Source organism: Phyllostomus hastatus, unplaced genomic scaffold, assembly GCF_019186645.2.
Source record: "Phyllostomus hastatus isolate PE091 unplaced genomic scaffold, TTU_PhHast_1.1 phas_contig_40, whole genome shotgun sequence".
Taxonomy (NCBI): Eukaryota; Metazoa; Chordata; class Mammalia; order Chiroptera; family Phyllostomidae; genus Phyllostomus; species Phyllostomus hastatus.
This window is the reverse complement of record NW_025333872.1, coordinates 78,287,602-78,306,201: the sequence shown is the minus strand read 5'-3', so window position 1 is coordinate 78,306,201 and position 18,600 is coordinate 78,287,602. Positions and strand designations below refer to the sequence as shown.

General features: G+C 39.4%; 1 protein-coding gene across 7 annotated transcripts in view; it reads left to right on the top strand.

Moving 5' to 3' along the window:
* MAP7 (microtubule associated protein 7) overlaps positions 1–2,845 on the top strand; it is a 159,598-nt gene extending 156,753 nt beyond the window's left edge. For all 7 annotated transcript variants that reach the window (XM_045843048.1, XM_045843050.1, XM_045843046.1 and 4 more), the window contains one exon: positions 1,576–2,845. In XM_045843048.1, coding sequence (XP_045699004.1) covers positions 1,576–1,586 — 11 coding nt within the window. In that variant the 3' untranslated portion in view covers positions 1,587–2,845. The remainder of the gene's footprint in view (positions 1–1,575) is intronic.
* Positions 2,846–18,600: the final 15,755 nt, after the last annotated feature.

Genomic DNA, 18,600 nt, shown 5'->3' with positions numbered 1-18,600 from the left:
TGGCCGTGGCACACCTTGTCCTTCAATGGACCAAATAAGCCACATGGACATAATTGTGCAGGGGTCATGGAAATTGAATTTTGAATTGGATTGGACAACTAGGGCCCCCCACCTTCTCCCACTCCGTGTGGAATTCAGTCTGCATCACCCTTTGAGTGTCCGTGGGCCTCTCCTCATGGAGCAGCACTCATTGCCCAGCATGCTTCAGATAAAGACAAGCACTTAATGTCTCGCCATAACTTAGGGGACCTCGGGCTAGTTCTGCCCACTGGAGAAAAGGTGTTTGGTTTTTATTCCACCTTTCTCAGCTGTTCAGATGTCTGTAGACTGACATAATGTCCTCCCATCATTTTTCTCTTGTTTGGATTAAGTAACCTAAACAATATATTATTGCCCTTTTTACATGCAATAAGATAGTTACAATTTAGGTGATGGGGCTATATTCCAAACTAAGAGCACACTGAGTCCAAGGGTCTTCCATCCATTGTTGAATACAAAAAGAACAGTAGCTTTACAGGACCCAAAGAAATAAGGAGTACATCAAAAGTTACCCACTTAGTGGTCATAGCAACTCAATAGCTCAGTCCCATCAGTGTCCAGGACAAGTAGGATAGCCCCAGCTCCATCTTTTTTCTGATCTCTGAATTCTGTCACGTTCTCATCCCACCAAATCACTTTTGAGTACTGACCAGCATCTCTTTATTACACTATTATGAACCAAGCTGGCCAAATTCAGCATGTTTAAATGGAGTCACTAAAGACTTATTTGTAATCAGATTGTTTTTTCTTTTATATTCCATCTGTGAACTTGTTCCAAATATTTTCCACTTTAAAACCATTGAAAAAGCCAATGCTGAACCACCTACCCACATAAATATTTCTGGATTCTCTAGTGTACTGACCTTGGGAGTGTAACTTTTTAGTGATCCACTTTTCTAGACTGTAAAAGGAAGCTGTAAGGTCCATCCCAGGTCTGACATTCCGATTCTTAAACCTCTTGCATGCTGGTAGAAATACTCCTGGTGCAACTTCCTACTCTGTCATGCTGCAGATTCACAGAGAGGACAGGGGCATCCAAGATGACTTTCTACTTCACTTGCCAGTCCTTAAATCACCTGTTAATTTCTCCGTCATTCCATTCTCTCTGTGCCCACCCTTCCAGACCTTCTCTAGGAAGGTAGTCCAGTGTCTGTGATCTTAAGTGGTATAAGGGTTTTTTGGGATCATGATTATTTATTGACATTTATTTGACCTCTAACATGCATTTGGAGACTGAAGCTTCAGATACTAAGGATACAAGGATGTATGTAAGTCTCTAATCTCAAAGAAAAGTACAATCTCTGTATGCAGTTTAGAGAAGTAAATGGGATAGCCTAACTTGAAATAAAGAAAAGAGCATGTATGTTCCTATTAGTGGTAGAATTCGCTTAAATATATGATCATGGATCCTGATAAAATTGGCTATTCTTAAATGCATGGTGCAGTTTTAGAAATATAAAATATTACTATAGTATTGTATAAATAAGATGTTAGATAAATATATGAATGTGTTCTCTTTTCTCTCTCCTAATACAGAAGTTATATGAGCATCTCTACTGAAGCACCAAAGCAGAAATTGAATGAGAATTTCTACAATTAACAGAACCCCTCCCATGCTGTAAAGGAGCATCCCCCATCCTCCCATTTTCTAAAGATTTCTTGACCATCATTTTGAAAAGACTATTAAAAGCAGCTGAAGACCACAGACTGGATCGCTCTTCTAATAATTTTTGCCAGTAGAAAAAAAAATGCTTCTTGTTCTTCAGTACTTTGAAATGGCTTTTCCCAATGAGCTCCTTTTAGCAAATCAATATTTTTTTTCATCCTCTGAAAGATGAGAGCATTTGGCTGTAAGAGAAATGGGCCAACTTGGCATGACTATTCACATAGATGTTTCGGTCTTTAAAAGCTAACAGGTAAAATTGGCACAAAAAATTTACCTTTTACAATACTTGAAAAATAAGTACCTCCTTGCTCGACAAGTAGAATGAATAGGAGAGGTGTTTAAATTAAGCCTGTTTGTTTAAATAATATTGCAAAGAGATCTATTTGTAGAGGCAAATTATAGGCAGGTTTCCAGTTTCTTGTAAATGCAGCTTGTACATTCTGCAAACCCAGCTGTCACATTCTTGCATTTCTTTTTCCAAAAGCATACTAAACAGTTTTTAAATGTGAAGAAAAAAAACATTATTTTTTCAGAGCAAGAAAATAATTTACTGTCCTCTAAAATAATGTATTTATAAAGTTTTTCCAGATAAACTAATCAAACAAATTAGAATAATGTGACAACAGTGCAGATTTGATTTATTAGGTTCATTCCTTGTGTTACCATAAGAGAATGTTACTGATTATTCAGGGTTCTTTCCAAAGTCTGTGTATTGCTGCTGTCCCCAGTGATGATGGGACTCATCTTTGCCTTACCTGATCACAAGCTATGGGGGGTGGGGGGGAATAGAAAGAATTGATATTTCTTTAAATAAAAAAATACTTGGTTTTGCTCGTTTAAGAGCAACGAGAACATGGAACGTTGACTGTTGGGCACACCCCTCCCAAGTGTCCTCGCTGTGTGCGGCATCCATCACCTTTCACCTTTTGTTGTTCTTCACCTTTGCTGCTGAGCTTAGCTGTACAAACTTGCACTTTCATTTACTAATCTAAATTCCATTTTATTTTACCATTTTAGAAGCTATAAATAACTAAATATTGAAGGAGAGGGAACACATGTTTTTATGTGGAGTATAAAAAAAGGTAAACTTCTACCACTGTAGTGTATTGGTTTTTATTAAAAGAAAGATTGGTTAATCTACTACATTGAATGAGAGTCTATTCATTTACTGGACTATTTCCGTAAAATCCAAGCATATCGTCTTTAGTAATAGCTGTAATTTGTTAAAAACATTAACTTGGGGGTTTTTCCTATACCCAGTAGTTGTCATGTACACGTATATTAAAGCAGTCTGTTCAACAAAGTTGTTTTATTTGTTTAAATCAACCTAGCATGATAAACCGAATGTGTTTGACACAGTTTTACTTTCAGGTTTCTCTCATGTTACAATTTTACTCAGGTTGATTCTTGAGTTTTCAAAATGCCCTTCATTTGACCTCAGTGACATTTTCCCAGTTTTCTCTGAATAGGTAGCTAGAATAGATTTATTTTAAATTAGAGCAACAGTTCTATTTTGGCTTGGGTTTTGTTTGTTTTTTTTTTATTTATATTTTTAAACTTGAGCAATCAGCACACTGAAAGCCTTCTGACTAATCAAGTTTTAACTAGAAGTGGTATAAAAAAATTGTCAGCTCTGTTTTAAGAATAACACTGCCAAAAGGATGACCTTGACCTGAGTGGCTGAATTGCTTTCTGTCCAGCTTTTGAAGGTTAGTTAAGAGGTCTTCAGTAGCCAGTACCTTAAGAACAGTGCTCAGGGGTCCAATATGACCCTCCCAATGGAATGAGAGTAGATAGACTTTTGGTTCCCTTCCACCACATTGCATACTATCTAGGCAAATTTAGTCACCAATCACAGATTTATTTGGTAGATAGTCACCAGCTTTTACTGGAGGTAAGGCTATAAATATGTCCCTTTCATAACCTCACTACCTGGTGGTATATTACAATAAAAGGAAAAGAGAGTTCTTTCACATGAACAAATATTAGCAAACAAGATTGTGGAAAGCTTAAGGAAGATTCTTCTCTGCTCATGATCACGCGAACACCGGGACCAAATGCTTCACAGTGAAGCAAAAACAGTGATGTTCTGGAGAAGGGTTAGGTAACCTAACTGGATTAGCAACCGTCTTAAATGTGTGGGGTTTAGGGGAAGGTGACACAAGGGCAAACAGAGCTCTAGACTTGAGGAACTAATCAAAAGTCCTGAACTTGCAGGATCTGCCACATATTACACTTCATTTCATGCATTTTTGCCTCTAAACATCTTTCTAGGCGACCACTTAGCTTTCAAGCTTCTCATCAATGATAAATTACTAACATCCCTTATGTTGAATGCTATCCAGTCTACTCCCAGGGTGGGATTAAAGTTCGATTACACAGGCACACACATTTTATATTAAAGCATTTTGAAGGAAATTGTATTTTAAAAGGCATTGATAAATCTATCTTTTGCATTTTAAAAAGAACAGATGGAAAGTATTTGATTATTGGCCTGCATCTATACTGTGCATTGAACATTAAAAGGCATGATGAAATAGCTATTGGATCAGGCTACAAAAAGCGACTTTTTAAAATGGCCCTACTGCCAAGACACATCGTGCCCCAGCCCCGTGCTGTTCTCACTCATCACACACGGAAGCCTCTCAGAAACGCTCTAGGTTGTCCTTCTCTCACTTCCTTCGTCTTGTCATTGGGTGGGGGGGGAGGGGCACTCTAGAAAAGAGGACGAGAAAAGAGCCTAATGGGAACAGAAGGGGCAATTTAAAATCTTTTCAAAATGAAATACTGTGTTAGTAACTATTTCCTTGATGACTATTCCTTGAATTTTTATATTGGTAGATTTGATTTACAATTTTGGAGGTTAAAAGTAAGTTTTGTAATTGGTGCCAAGATTGGTAAGGTTCAAAAGAAAAATTTTTAAATTGTTTAAAATGCACACAGGTAAAATTTTAGGGCTGACATTCACTTCTGAATTACTGGATCTCTAATACCTTGCAGAAGACTCAGAGGAGGGGTTTAGAAGACAGGGCTAATGCTGGAAGCAAGGAGGAATGGTGAGGACCTAGGTTTGAATGCCAGGTCTGACACCTGTGAACCCTCTGAGGCTTGGTAGTTTGCTCATCTCATTGAGTTGTCACAGTCATTACAAAGGTTGAATTAAATGTGAGTAAATTTTAAGTTTCTATCACATAGTAATTGTTTAACAAATGTCAAATTTTTTTGTCTTTAGTTTCAGGGCCTCTGGCAAGGCCATCAAGACACTGCTCCAGAGGTGGGAATTTCACTGTTATTTTTCAACAGTGGCCTTAAGTAACAAAAAATGAGTTGTCCATTCTAAGTATTATACCTAGCAAGCCAAACTGATATTAACTCATTTCTCTAGAACAGTACTACAAGTTTAGATTCTCTAATCATTTTTTAGTGTTACCATATTACTATTTAAATTTATAATCACTCCTTCCTCCACTTCTCCCAAAATGTTCTTTTCAAAAAATAATTACAGTTACTTTATTTTTTACATATCAGGAGGCACTTCCTGATATCCTTTGACAGAATTTAGAATTACCTTGTTGGCCACAGGGACGATTATAAATGTTGCTCTGGAAGTTACTGTTAACACCGGCCAGCCCTCAGCAATGCTGTAGGAAGGCTGACTGGGGCAGCAAGGAGTTTCTGAAACAGATGCTGAGAGTTAAGCAAATCATGTTCGGAATGTATCTAATGATTCTCTCTCCTTTCTAACTTGAGTTGTCTTACCAAAAAATGTCAGAGAAAAGATGGATTGGGAAGGCAAGAATTTGGAGGCCCTTGTTGGATTTGAGGGTCAGGATAGGTGATAATTAGAATGAGGTTTCTCATTCTCAAAAAGAATAGTTACAAGAGGAAAGAGGGGAACTGGATGAAAGAAAGAGAAGGGATTAGACGAAGAACATATACGCATGACCCATGGACATGGGCAACAGTGTGGTGATGGCCAGAGGGAAGGCAGGGGCAAGGGCAGGGTGGAGGTGGGCAAACGGGTAAATAGGAATATCTGCAGAGTCAACAATGAAAATAAAAAGAATAGTGCCTTGGCTGGTGTGGCTTAGTGGATTGAGGGAACCCCAAAGGGTCACCAGTTTGATTTCCATTCAAGGCACATGCCTGGGTTGTGGGCCAGGTTCCCAGTGGGGGGTGCACAAGAGGCAACCATACATTGGTGTTTTTCTCCCTCTTTCTCCCTTCTGCTCTGTCTAAAAATAAAATAAAGTCTTAAAAAAAAAGAATAGTTACAAATATGGAAAGATAAAAGACTAGAATAAGACCGAAGGTGTTGAATTAGATTTGGAAGTATTGATATGAATAGCTTCTAATAGATAGACAGATAAATATAGATTTCTATAGATATAGAAATACATTTATACACACACACACACACACACACACACACACACACAAGCATTTCTTTCTTAGCTCTGCCTACTTCGAAGGCCAAAAATGCATAACCTGAATTTAATGGTGATGAAACGTCAGGCAATCCCAAAATAAAGAGCATTTTACAAAGTAACAGGTTCTACTCTTCAAAAATGTTAAGACCATAAAAGATAAGAAAAGACTAAAACATCTCCATATCAAAAGAAACTAAAAAGAAAACTAAATGCAACATATACTGTTGGATTGGCTTCTTTGTCCATGAAAAAACTATTGGATCAATAGGCAAAAAAAAAAAAAAAAATGGGGCAGGGGGTCCTGAATTAATTGGTGGTAATGTATCATTGTTAATTTCTCAATTTCCATAGTTCTGCTTTCATTAGGTGGGATAGTGCTCTTGTTAGGGAGTACACACTGTAGAATTCAAGTGTACTAGGGCACATGTCTAATCCTCAAGTAACTTCAAGGGGAAATATGTATATGTAATATACATATAAGAAATTAATTGTGCATGTGTGCGTGTGTGTGTGTGTGTAGACCGAGATAAAGAACAAATGATGAGGCAAATGTAAAAAGTTAACTGCTGGGAATGTGCTTGAAGAGCAGATTCAAGTTCTTTGTGTTACTCCTGTAATTTTTCTAGAATATTAAATTATTCCAAAGTGAAAGTTAAAAAAATATATGTACACAAGTTTGGAATACTCCCTTGTCCCTTCTGCCTACCATTAGCACATAAAATAGAATGACAATGATGACCTAGTTTAAGGATTCCTGTCACAGCCGTGCCATAAACCAGTGCTACAATCTCAAGCCAGTCGCCCAGTAAGCAATGGCTGCCATCCATTGAGGCCTTACTCTGTGTGGAGACAGTGCCAAACCACTTTATATATGACACCATCCTTCCAACAAAGCCACAAGACTCGGGGGCTGAGCACCTTGCCCAGAACAGCTGCTAAAGGACAGGAACCCACTGTGAGTTCAGGCCTGCCCCGTGCGCAGCTCAAGCTAACTACGGCTCTGCCACACGAGTTGTAAAAAGGCACAATTGCACTAGAGATCTGCCAAGCCTTTTCTCAGCACTAAGATTCTATTGGGCACATTTCCAGATTTCGTTTCTGAAGATGATCGTTTATTTGGTGTAGTGGTAGGAGTGTTCCAGTTGACTCTTCCAGCCCAAACCCCTTCGTCAATTCTTCATGAATAATTGTTTCTTTGTTTAAAAGGTATAAAACTGCCTGCTTTAATCACTTCTTTGAGTCTCGTTTTCCTAGTAGCTCCTATATGACATGCAAAATTAAATACATTTTTTTCTCCTGTTCTGTCTTATGTCAAGTTGATTAGTAGCCAGCCAAAGCACCTTGAAGGAAATAAAGGGAGAACTCCCTCTGCCCTGCAGTGTTTTCTCAGGACCTGCGTGTAGGTGGCCAGCATCTCCCCTTCAGGGGTGTGTTGTTGTACGGCAGCACTTCCAGTGCTAAATCATCATAGCTGCTCTCTCAGGAGGACACCAGGTCGTGCCCGTGATTTATGTGCAATGACCACACAACCTGGGGACAGTTTGCCAGGGACAGTTCCCATTTATGCCTGCAGTCCAGGGGTGAATGCTAATAGCACCCCTTCACTCTTCAAAGGGTCTCTGGTTACAGAGTCTATCACCAGCCTGCCGGAGGCTCCTTCCCTGTTCTAGCTGTCAGACTCTCCTGCGCTCCCTCTGTTTCCTGTGCACCCCCAGTTTGTCCCCATCTCTAGGCAGCAGATCTCTGACCCGACCATGCTGCACTTTAATCCCAAGACTTAAAAGAATTATCAGACTAAGACAGTTATCTATAGTTTCACCGAACAGGAGTGTAGATCTGCCTGCAAACTGAAGGGGTTTCATGCATTGTCTCTTAAAATCACACACACATAGGTATTACTCTTACTGTCAAATTTGCAAGCCCAATTCTTTCCTTGTCAAAGTCTGTGTGTGTTTGTGTAAACCCTAAGTGCCTTGTGCTGATGGCTTCTCTTTGTATCATGATCGTTTGACTCTGAGCCATAATTCTCTAGTCCTGCAGCTCAGACCGGGTTCTCAGCCTGCATCCTGGCCCTGTCTTGATAATGACATCATCACTCACTCTGCAGCTTGAAGTGACAAGGGTTGCCATGACAAAACAAATAGGCTTTGCTGGCAGAGGCGTTTGTATTCGGGGTGTGTATCCTCTGTGCTGTTGGTTTTCAGGGCTGATGAAACTTGCCTGACAGCCTAGAAATAACAGTAAAATGCAGCTGCCACAGGCAACATGACAAGATATTTTTAAAAACATACGTCACAACTATAAGACCTTGAAAACAGTCATTATTTATGCTTCTTAGGGCTGAAGAATCCCCATGTTTAATTATAAAGCATTTTCTTCTGATTCTAGATACAAGTTCTACTGTGACAAGAACCATTTAAGTGTGCAAAGGGTCAACAATAATGTGAATAATAGCAGCCATTTGTTAAGGGCCCACTTTGCATCAGACTCAGGGACTTTGCATTATTTTGAATCCTCCCAGCAGCCAGTGCAGGTAAGTGTCATTATTCTTATACCAGAGATGAAACTGAGGTTGGTGCCAGAGCTGGGATTTGAATGTGACCTGTCTACCAAACACAGCCCAAAGAGAGTTCCGTAAATAAACTCTACTGCTAGTCACTATTTGTGCTTGACGTTTTAGGGATGGATTAGAAACGGAATGAAAAAATACATTTGGGAACTAAGGCACCCCTGAGACGTACCTTCCCATACTCAACACAGACAGCCCTGAGATAACTTCATGAATAAAGCCAGCACATAAAATCAATAGCCATGGCCTATAAATATTAACTTTAGTCCCCATTTTGTTCTCTCCATGCTGTTCCCATGGAGACATAGCTGCTCAATTTATCTGGAATTTATCTCGCCCAGGGGATGTGATTGTAAGTAAGATCTTTGAGAGAGACCTGGAGGAGAGACAGACACTGCGCAAAGCTTCAACCCCTCTGAGCAGATTCATTCCTTTTCCTCTTTGTTCTCTCTTTCTCACTTGCCCTTGTTCATTAGGAAATGACTAGATGGATTTTGTAATGAGATACAGACTCAGTAGAATGCTTCTTCATTTGCAAACATTCTCGGGGAGAAAAAAAAAACTTGTGTGGTGACTCCACTGGAGTCAGAGAAGCTATTCTCTCGGGGCAAGAAACCTCCCCTGGGTCGTGGACATCACTCATTCCCAGGCGTCTAATCAGATACTCCTCGCCCATTCTGAGCACAGCTTAATTAAAACACTTAAGCTGCCATTTCAAATGGAGACATATTCCATCCCCTGCAAACAACAGGGATTCTTGAAAATCAGAAATCACCTTTAGATAAAACTTTGTGATCTAATGTGCAACCCAATGCTGCCTCATGTTTTATCTCAAATAGGTTTCTAATTTGGCCATTTGGCACTCTTTCTTCCTTGTTTCTTAAGCTAGGTATTGGGGGGGAGTTAAAAAATAAACTCTGCTATCCCTCAAAGCATCAATACTCTCAATATATGAAAAAATCTTGATAGAAAAATTAATGGCTAAGAACATTAGTATTCAAAGGCAAACCTAATGATGATAAACAAAGTAAAAATGAATTGTCTTGAAAAAAGGAAAAAGAATAAAGAAAACCAATGCAAACTCATTCCTGTCTTTATTTTTCTTTCTGGTTTCTCTTCCGCCCCCTCTGCCCGCCCGCCGCCCCCCGCAGTTATCTTAAGTCTACAAAGAAGACTTTTATGAATCTTTGTAGTGCCTACCCCTTTGTCATCTTGCCAGTAGGATAAATTCCCTTAAAATTGTGAAGGGAGGGGAACTCAAAGCTTAGTCCTCACTTATATATAAAAATCTCATTGAATAGGAAAATAAAGATAATGGTAGCTTCTGTATGATGAGCTCTGTGCCTTCCACAAGTCAGGCTCTTGAGCTGTTCATTTGCATTTCTCATTCAATGCTGGCAACATTCTTGCAAGAATGTAGGCAGTTGTAGATCCATTTACTGCTTTGCAGATGGAGAAAACAGGCTCAGACAAAAACTAAGGAGCCTGCCCAAGTCTCACCATTGGTAAAAGCCAGAGGCAGGATTGGAACCCAGGTGTATCTGACTCTCAATGTCATTCTTTTTGTACTACTTCACGCTGTCACTCACTCAGCTGTTCAACTTAGATATCCGAAGTACTAGAAGTGTGGTGATTAAAATGTGAAAATGTTTCTTCTATATTCTAACACTAGGTATGTTTAAAGAAAACCAATTGACAAGATTTTCTTCTAATACAATACAGTACTTGGCACAAAATAGGAGTGAAGCAAAGCTTCCATCAGGGAGAGTAACTTCACTTGCACTAGAAAGTTCACGGACATAATATTTTAACATTGTAGCTCATAAGCTTGAAAGGGTCCTCACCAAAGGCCAGCAGAGCAAATCTGGAAAATACTGGCACACACTGCTCCCTGGCTGGCCTTCTCCTCTATCCTGTACTTCCTTTTATCCCCACCCCCCGCCCCCCCCAGCCCTAATCCTATTCAAAGCCACAGAAAATGGGATTAAAGGAAACACAGCCAGCAAAGAAATCCTTTCTAACCTTCATTTTAACACTGGGCACTTTCTGAACACAGCATCTAATCTCTATTAAGCACTGTATGCATGGCTCTTTCCTCACGAGGATTTATCCTCTCAGGAAACGAACAACAAAAAGCGAACAAGGGGAAAAAAGAATGTAAATAGGTAAAGGTGTTGTTCAAGCTTACAGGCTACATGAAAAACAACCAAGCCGCCACAGTGACATCAGGCAATACTGGCTGTTTCAAATCTTGTGTTATGTAAACATGTACGGTTTTTGAAAGACCAGATCTGTATTTTTCAGAGGACCCATGAACTTTGTAAATAAGCACAACTTTGTTCCAGTCATCAGCAGGACCCCAGAGTACCAATGCTGGTCTGATATGGCCTCGAATATTTTTCGTCAGTTCTGCGAGGCGGCTTGTCATTTGACAAGTGCGCTGCTTTCTAAGGGGTATTTCAAGTGAAGAATCTATGTCCTACAACCATGTCGTCATCTTTCTCTTCTCTTTCTTCCCCACCCTCCTCCTCCTTTTCCAAAATTCTACCTCAGATTTTATTAAACTTTTTATAATGTAGTAGATATTTGTTGATTGTAGTCTATGGCATTGTACCATTTACCTACTATTTATTCTTCCATTTTTATACCTTCTCACAAATGAATATCTTGTTAAGACTTTCTTCAGGCTAACTAAAAACAATATTTTTTTTAAATAAATATTTTTCTTTTCTGTTTAATCTTTATTTTGTATCATCTTAGTTAAGGAATTTTTTTTGTTCTTTTTGTTTTGTTTTTAAGATTTTATTTATTTATTTTTAGAGAGAAGGGAAGGGAGGGAGGAGAGGAAGAGAAACATCAATGTGTCCCCCACTGGGAACCTGGCCTGCAACTCGGGCATGTGCCCCAACTGAGAATCAAACTGGCAACCCCTTGGTTCCCAGACCTATGCTCAATCCACTGAGCTACACCAGCCAGGACTGAAAACAATATTTTAATTAAGGTAAATATTTTAATTAAGGTAAAAGGCTCCTCCTGCTTCATGACATCTAGCAGGATGCTAAACATTTTCAAAATTCACTGCAAAGGCAGTTTTTTTTTTTTTTTTAAGATTTTATTTATTTATTTTTAGAGAGGGAAGGGAGGGAGAGAGAGAGAGAGAGAGAGAGAGAGAGAGAGAGAAACATCAATATGTGGTTGCTGGGGTTTATGGCCTGCAACCCAGGCATGTACCCTAGCTGGGAATCGAACCTGGGACACTTTGGTTCCCAGCCCGAGCTCAATCCACTGAGCTATGCCAGCCAGGGGGGCAAAGGCAGTTTTTAAAAATCCACAAAGAAAATGAGCCTCGTTGTAGAATAATTAAGCTACAGTGCATTTCACCTCAAGGGAAAACCCAAGCTGTTTCTCACTCAAGACGATGCTGGCCAGGGGATGATCTTATTAGGATATGAAAAGCCTCTTGCTTTTAATTCTCACTGGCAGTTATCACTCCATCTGGGACCAGTAACTCAGATCCAAATGGGGCAAAAACAGCTCAGCAGCATGACCTCTTTACCTTTAATGTTGCAAATCTAAAAGACTTCTTGCCTTGGCTGGCGTGGCTCAGTGGACTGAGTGCAGGCCTGTGGGCCGAATGGTTGCTCATTCAATTCCCAGTCAGGGCACATGCCTGGGTTGTGGGCCAGGTCTCCAGTGGGGGCATGTGGGGCATGTGAGAAGCAACCACACAGTGATGTTTCTTTCCCTCTCTTTGTCCCTCCCTTGTCCTCTTTCTAGGAATGAACCAGTACAATCTTAGAAAGAGAGAGAGAGAGGGAGAGAGACAGAAGAAGACTAGAATCAAACGGACAGAGATAAGCTTCCTGTTGGGTGTTGGGGCAACGGGAGGGCTGAGGCTGCCATCTTGTGATGAAGAGTGCAGGGTCTGGTGCTCTGACCCTTGTTTGAATGCTGACTGTGCCGTTTACAAGCTGTTGGCAACTTCTCTGTTCCTCCATTTCCATTTGTAAAGTGGGTATAATAATAGTGCCAGCTCCGAGGGTAAAGAATGACTACATGAAATAAGATGTGGAAAGCGTTTACCACAGTGCTTGACATAAACATTAGCTACTCTTGTTATTGCTACTACTATTACAGTTACTACAACAATAGAAGGAAGACTGAAGATGGAAATACAATGTCTGAATTTGTAGGAGTATTTTTGCAAGGACCATTCGCTTAGACAAAGTGAATTTATCTGATTGTCTTGCCTAGGATTTTAAAAGAAAATGTAGTTCTAACCTTTTTGTATTGTGTGACATGCAGAAACCCAGGTAAAATACAAATTACAGTTGAAGGATTTATTTTAAATCTAACACCTCTATAAATATCTCCCAGGTTGGAGAGGACATTACCAGAACCCCAAGAAGCCTCTGCAAGCCCTTTTTAAGGCACAAATTCCTCCCTTCACAAAAGTAATGCTGTTCTTACTGAAATACAATCACTTTTTCACTTTATTTTGCTCTCTTTACACTTTCATCCTAAGCACACATAAACACTACGCTGTGGGTTTTGCTCTCTTTTTATAGCAAATATAAATGGATTGTACAGTATGTATTCTTTTGTGTCTGATTTCTTTTGATCAACATCACATTTTTAAAGATTTCAAATTTCTTTATTTTTGTATTCCACTGTATAAATATGCCACAAGGCATGTATTATTCCTGCTTTTGATGGACACATATGTTGTTTCTAATTAAAAGTACTGCTGCTGTATACCCTGTTGAACACCTGTCTTGAAGTACACTCACACATACTTTATGTATCCGGAGGAATGCAAATGTTCAAATTTAGTTGACAGCCAAGGTGTTTTCTGAGATAAATGTACCAACAGTGATGAAAGCTCCTGCTGTTCCATATTCTCACTCCAAATTGACCTTGTTAGACTTTTTAATTTTAGCCATTCTAGTGGGTATAGAGTGGAATCTCATTGTATTTCCTGAATTACTAATAACGTTGAGCATTTTTTCAGTTTTTACTGGCCATTTGGATATACAATTTTCCTGCCTATTTTTTTATCTTTTTCTTATTAATTGGTATGAGTTCTTTTTTTTAATATGTCTGTTTTCCTTGTTTTTTTTTTTAAGATTTTATTTATTTATTTTTAGAGAGGAAAGGGAAAGAGAAAGAGAGAGAGAGAGAAACATCAATGTGAGGTTGCTGGGGGCTGTGGCCTGCAACCCAGGCACGTGCCCTGACTGGGAATCAAACCTGCGATGGGTATGAGTTCTTAATGTAGACTGCATACAATTTTTCATTGCTTATGGATAGTCAATATTTTCTCCCAGTTTTTGGCTTACACTCTCTTAATGGTTTCTTTGATGAACCAAAGTTCTTAATTTTAATATAGTTGACCTTTATGGTTGTTCCTTTCTGTGACTGTCCTATTTTTAAAACTTTGCCACCCCAAGGTCATGAGGATATCTAATATTTTCCTTGAAGATCTTTCTTGTTTAACCTTTCTCAAGTAGGTCTTTGTTGTAGTCAGCTCAGGCTGCCATAACAAAATGACTAGACTAGGTAGCTTAAACAACAGATATTTATTTCTCACAATTTTAGAAGCTGGGAAGTCCAAGATCAAGGTACTGGCAATCAGATGTCTGGCACAAGCCCTCTTCCTGTTTTACAAATGGCCATCTTCTCACTGTGTCCTCCCAGCAGAGGTAGAACGGGAGCTCTGGACACTAATTCCCTCATCGAGGCTCCATCTGCATGACCTCATCTACCCCTAAATGCCTCCCAGAGGCCCCACCTCCAGATCCCATCACATTTTGGGGTAGGGATGTAACATACGATTTTGGAGGGGGACAAAAACATTCACTCTATAACAGTCTTACACTGGGAATTCATTTTTGTTATTCATCTAATTTAATACTTTCTCTTCTGGGTAGTGCCCCAGTACTACCTGTTGAAAAGCTATCCTGTAGCAACTCCTCTGCAATACCAACTTTTGTCATAAATCAAAAGCCCATTTTATTTCCTGGTCTGCTTTTTGATTCTCTATTGTGTCCCATAATCAGTTTGTCTACCTTGAGCCAAAATCCCCTGGGGACAGTTTTCAGGTGGAGCAAGTCCTTTATTCTTCATCAGGTGGGCCTTGGACCTTTCCTTCTGCATTTCCATAGCAACCTTAGATTCAAATTCATTTAAAAAATCTGGGGGAATTTTGTTGGGGTTTGCAGTGAATCTAAAGATAAGTTTAAGGGGAACTGGTCCATTTTTAATAGTGAGTCTTCTGATTCACAAAAGTGGGATGTCACTTTATTCATTAAAATCTTCTTTGATCATTTCAATCATATTTTAGGATTTAGAACTAGAGGTCTTGCATTTTCTTTAGAGTTATTATTAGGTATTTGATATTTCTTGATATTATTATAAATGATTTAATCTTTTTAAGATTTTATTTTCCAACCACTATTTGCTACTAAAGAGATATCCAACTGATTTTCAAAAATGTATCTTATATCAAGAATCTTGCTAAACTCTCTTACTATTTAATAATTTATCTGTAACTTTAATTTTTTTCTATGGACATAATCAGATAATCTATGAAAAATGAGTTTTATTTATTTCTTTCCAATATTTGCTGTCCTTTTTCTTGCCATATGCATTGTGTAGGACCTCTAGTACAATGTTGAATAGAAGTAGTGAGAGGAGGCCTCCTCTGTTTGCTACTGAACTCAGAACAAAAGCTTTCAACATTTTACCCTTAGCGATGGTGTTTGCTATATATACATATATTTTTTTTAGTTTTTTGGTAAATGGACTTTATGATCTAAAGGAAGTTCTCTCCTAGTACTATTCTACTAAAATTTTTATCGTGAATGGATAATACATTATTTTTAAAGTATCCGGAGAACACAAGCTCTATGAAAATAAAAGAGTCCTCTGTATGTATGAGAAAGAAGGTGCCTTTTGACTTGATCCTTGGTTAAAAACAGAATGAAGTAATGATCACAAAATACCTCTCTTAAATGGGGCAAGCCGCATGAGCAGGAAGAGACTCTAGATGCAAGTTATCTGTTTTCCTAGATATAAAAAAAGACATTAAAATGATTATGGAATTTTTTACATCTTCCAGTTATAAGATTTTGAAATTGTAGGATTTTGGTTGTCTGTGTCCCTGCAATATTAATGTTTAGTAATAAGAGTAGGGATAAAGGAATTACAAAGCAAAAAATACCTAACAGCTCTGTTATGTCTCCAAATCTCCAGGAGGTGGAGGCAGTGAGCCACTAAGATTTCAGCCTAACAGGTCTCCAGCCTTCCAACTTGAATTGCGCAGAGAAGTTGGCCTGGTTTATCCTCATTCTTGTGTTTAACTTGCAGCCTTCCCAGGAAGAAATCATCCTTACTATGGCAGAATAATGTAAGGGAAGCTGTGTCCCTGGTTTGGTCTCACTGCTCTATAGTACTCAGAGTGTACTCAATCCACATATTCACTAAAAATAAAAATACTCGGAAGGGCATTAGCTTTGGACTAATGACAATAGGATCCATTTGAAATGACTGAACTCACACCCTAAAATGAGTAAAGAGATGAAGCGTGTTGCTACACACTGTCTTAGTCTACTTTGGCTGCCATAACAAAAAGCCATCGACAGAGTGAAAAGTAAGTCCTGTGGAACTGAATACATGTTCTTGGCAACTCCCTTTCAGTCCAGTGAAATAACCAAGTGTTCTTCTCAGATACATGAGTCAACACATTATCCTTCTATTGAAGCTAGTTTCAAATGTTTTCCTGTTACCTACAATAAAGGTGTCCTGATAAAGAGTCTGCATAAAACCTCTTGTATGATGCCCAGGACTTCACATGTTTAAGAATCACTATATATGGCCCTGGCCGGTATGTAGTGCATATAGTGGCTCAGTTGGTTGGGCATTGCCCTGCAAAGTGACAGGTTGCCAGTTTGAGAGGCAACCAGTCAATATTTCTCTCTCACATTGATGTTTCACTCCCTCTCTTTCTCCCTTCCCTTCTCTCTAAAATTAAATAAATAAAATCTTTAAAAAGAAAAACATATAAGAAATTTTTAAAAATTAAAACTCTAAAAAGCAATTACTATAAAATTTAGACTAAAAAGAATAGAACTGCTTACAAAATCCTATTTGTAAAATAGCCCTTACAATTTAGTTTGAAAATCCTGGTAGAAAGTATTCACTTTAGGACTTCCGGCCAAGATGGAGGCATAGGTGGACGCACCGTACCTCCACGCACAACCAAGATTGAAACAACAACAATTTAGAGGCAGAATAACACCCAGAACTGACAGAGAATTTATCTGAATGGAAGTTGGACAGCCAAGAAGTTGAAGTAGACCCATTCATCCAGACCGGTAGGAGGGGCGGAGACCAGCAGCCAGGCATGGGTCTGGCGTGTGTCACAGTGTGGAGAGCAGAGAGAGTTGGGCGCATAAGGCATTCGGGGGCACGTAAGGCATCTGGGGCATGCAAGATCGCACCTGGCAGACCCAGTGAGGTGGTGATTGTGGAGCAGGGCAGAGCGTGCAACCCAGGATCCCAGAGAAGGGACTGAGGTTCCACAGAGAAAGGAGCTACCGCCATTGTTTGCCCCCTGCCCCCACATACAACGTCACAATCTAGCAACTGGGGTGCCCAGCCCTGGTGAACACCTAAGGCTCCACCCCTCACCATAAAAGGAGCGACCAGACCAAAAAAAAATAAAAGAGAGAGAGAGAGAGAGATGGCTCAAACAGAAGAACAAATCAGGGCTTCAGGACTCATCCTTTTAAGCGACCAAGAGATAGCCAATCTATCAGATGCACAGTTCAAAACACTGGTGATCAGGAACCTCACAGAATTGGTTGATTTTGGGTGCAAATTAGATGCACAAATGCAGGTTACCATAAAAGAAATGAAGGAAAATGCACAGGGAACCAATAGTGATGGAAAGGCAACTGGGACTCGAAACAATAGAGTGGACGAGAAGGAAGAAAGAAATAACCAAACAGGAAAGAATGTTGAAATAAAAATTCAAAAAAACAAGGAGAAGCTTAGGAGCCTCCAGGACATCTTTAAACGTTCCAACATCCAAATCATAGGGGTACCAGAAGGGGAAGAGGAAGAGCAACAGATTGAACACATATTTGAACAAGTAATAAAGGAGAACTTCCCCATTCTGGCAAAGGAAATAGGCATCCAGGAAGTCCAGGAAGCTCAGAGAGCCCCAAAGAAGTTGGACCCAACAAGAAACACACCAAGGCACATCATAATTACATTAGCCAAGGTAAAAAGGAAGGAGGGAATCCTAGAAGCAGCAAGAGATAAGGGGACAGTCACCTACAAAGGAGTTCCCATCAGACTGTCAGCTGATTTCTCAAAAGAGACCTTACAGGCAAGAAGGGGCTGGAAAGAAGTATTCTGAGTCATGAAAGACAAGGACCTATATCCCAGATTACTTTATCCAGCAAAGCTTTCATTTAGAATGGAAGGGCAGATAATGTGCTTCTCAGATAAGGTCAAGTTAAAGGAGTTCATCATCACAAAGCCCTTATTTTATGAAATGTTAAAGGGACTTATCTAAGAAAAGGAGATAAAAAAATCATGTATAGTAAAAGGACAGCAAACTCCCAATTATTAACAACCACACCTAAAGCAAAACCAAAAGAAACTAAGCAAACAAGTAGAACGGAAGAGAACCACAGAAATGGAGATCACATGGAGGGTTAGCAACAGGGGAGTGGGAGGAGGAGAGAGGGGGAAAAGGTACAGAGAATAAGTAGCATAGATTATGGGTGGAAAATAGGGGGAGGGTAAGAATAGTGTGAGAAATGTAGAAGCTAAAGAACTTATAAGTATGACACATGGACATGAACTAAAGGGGGGAAGTGAGTGGG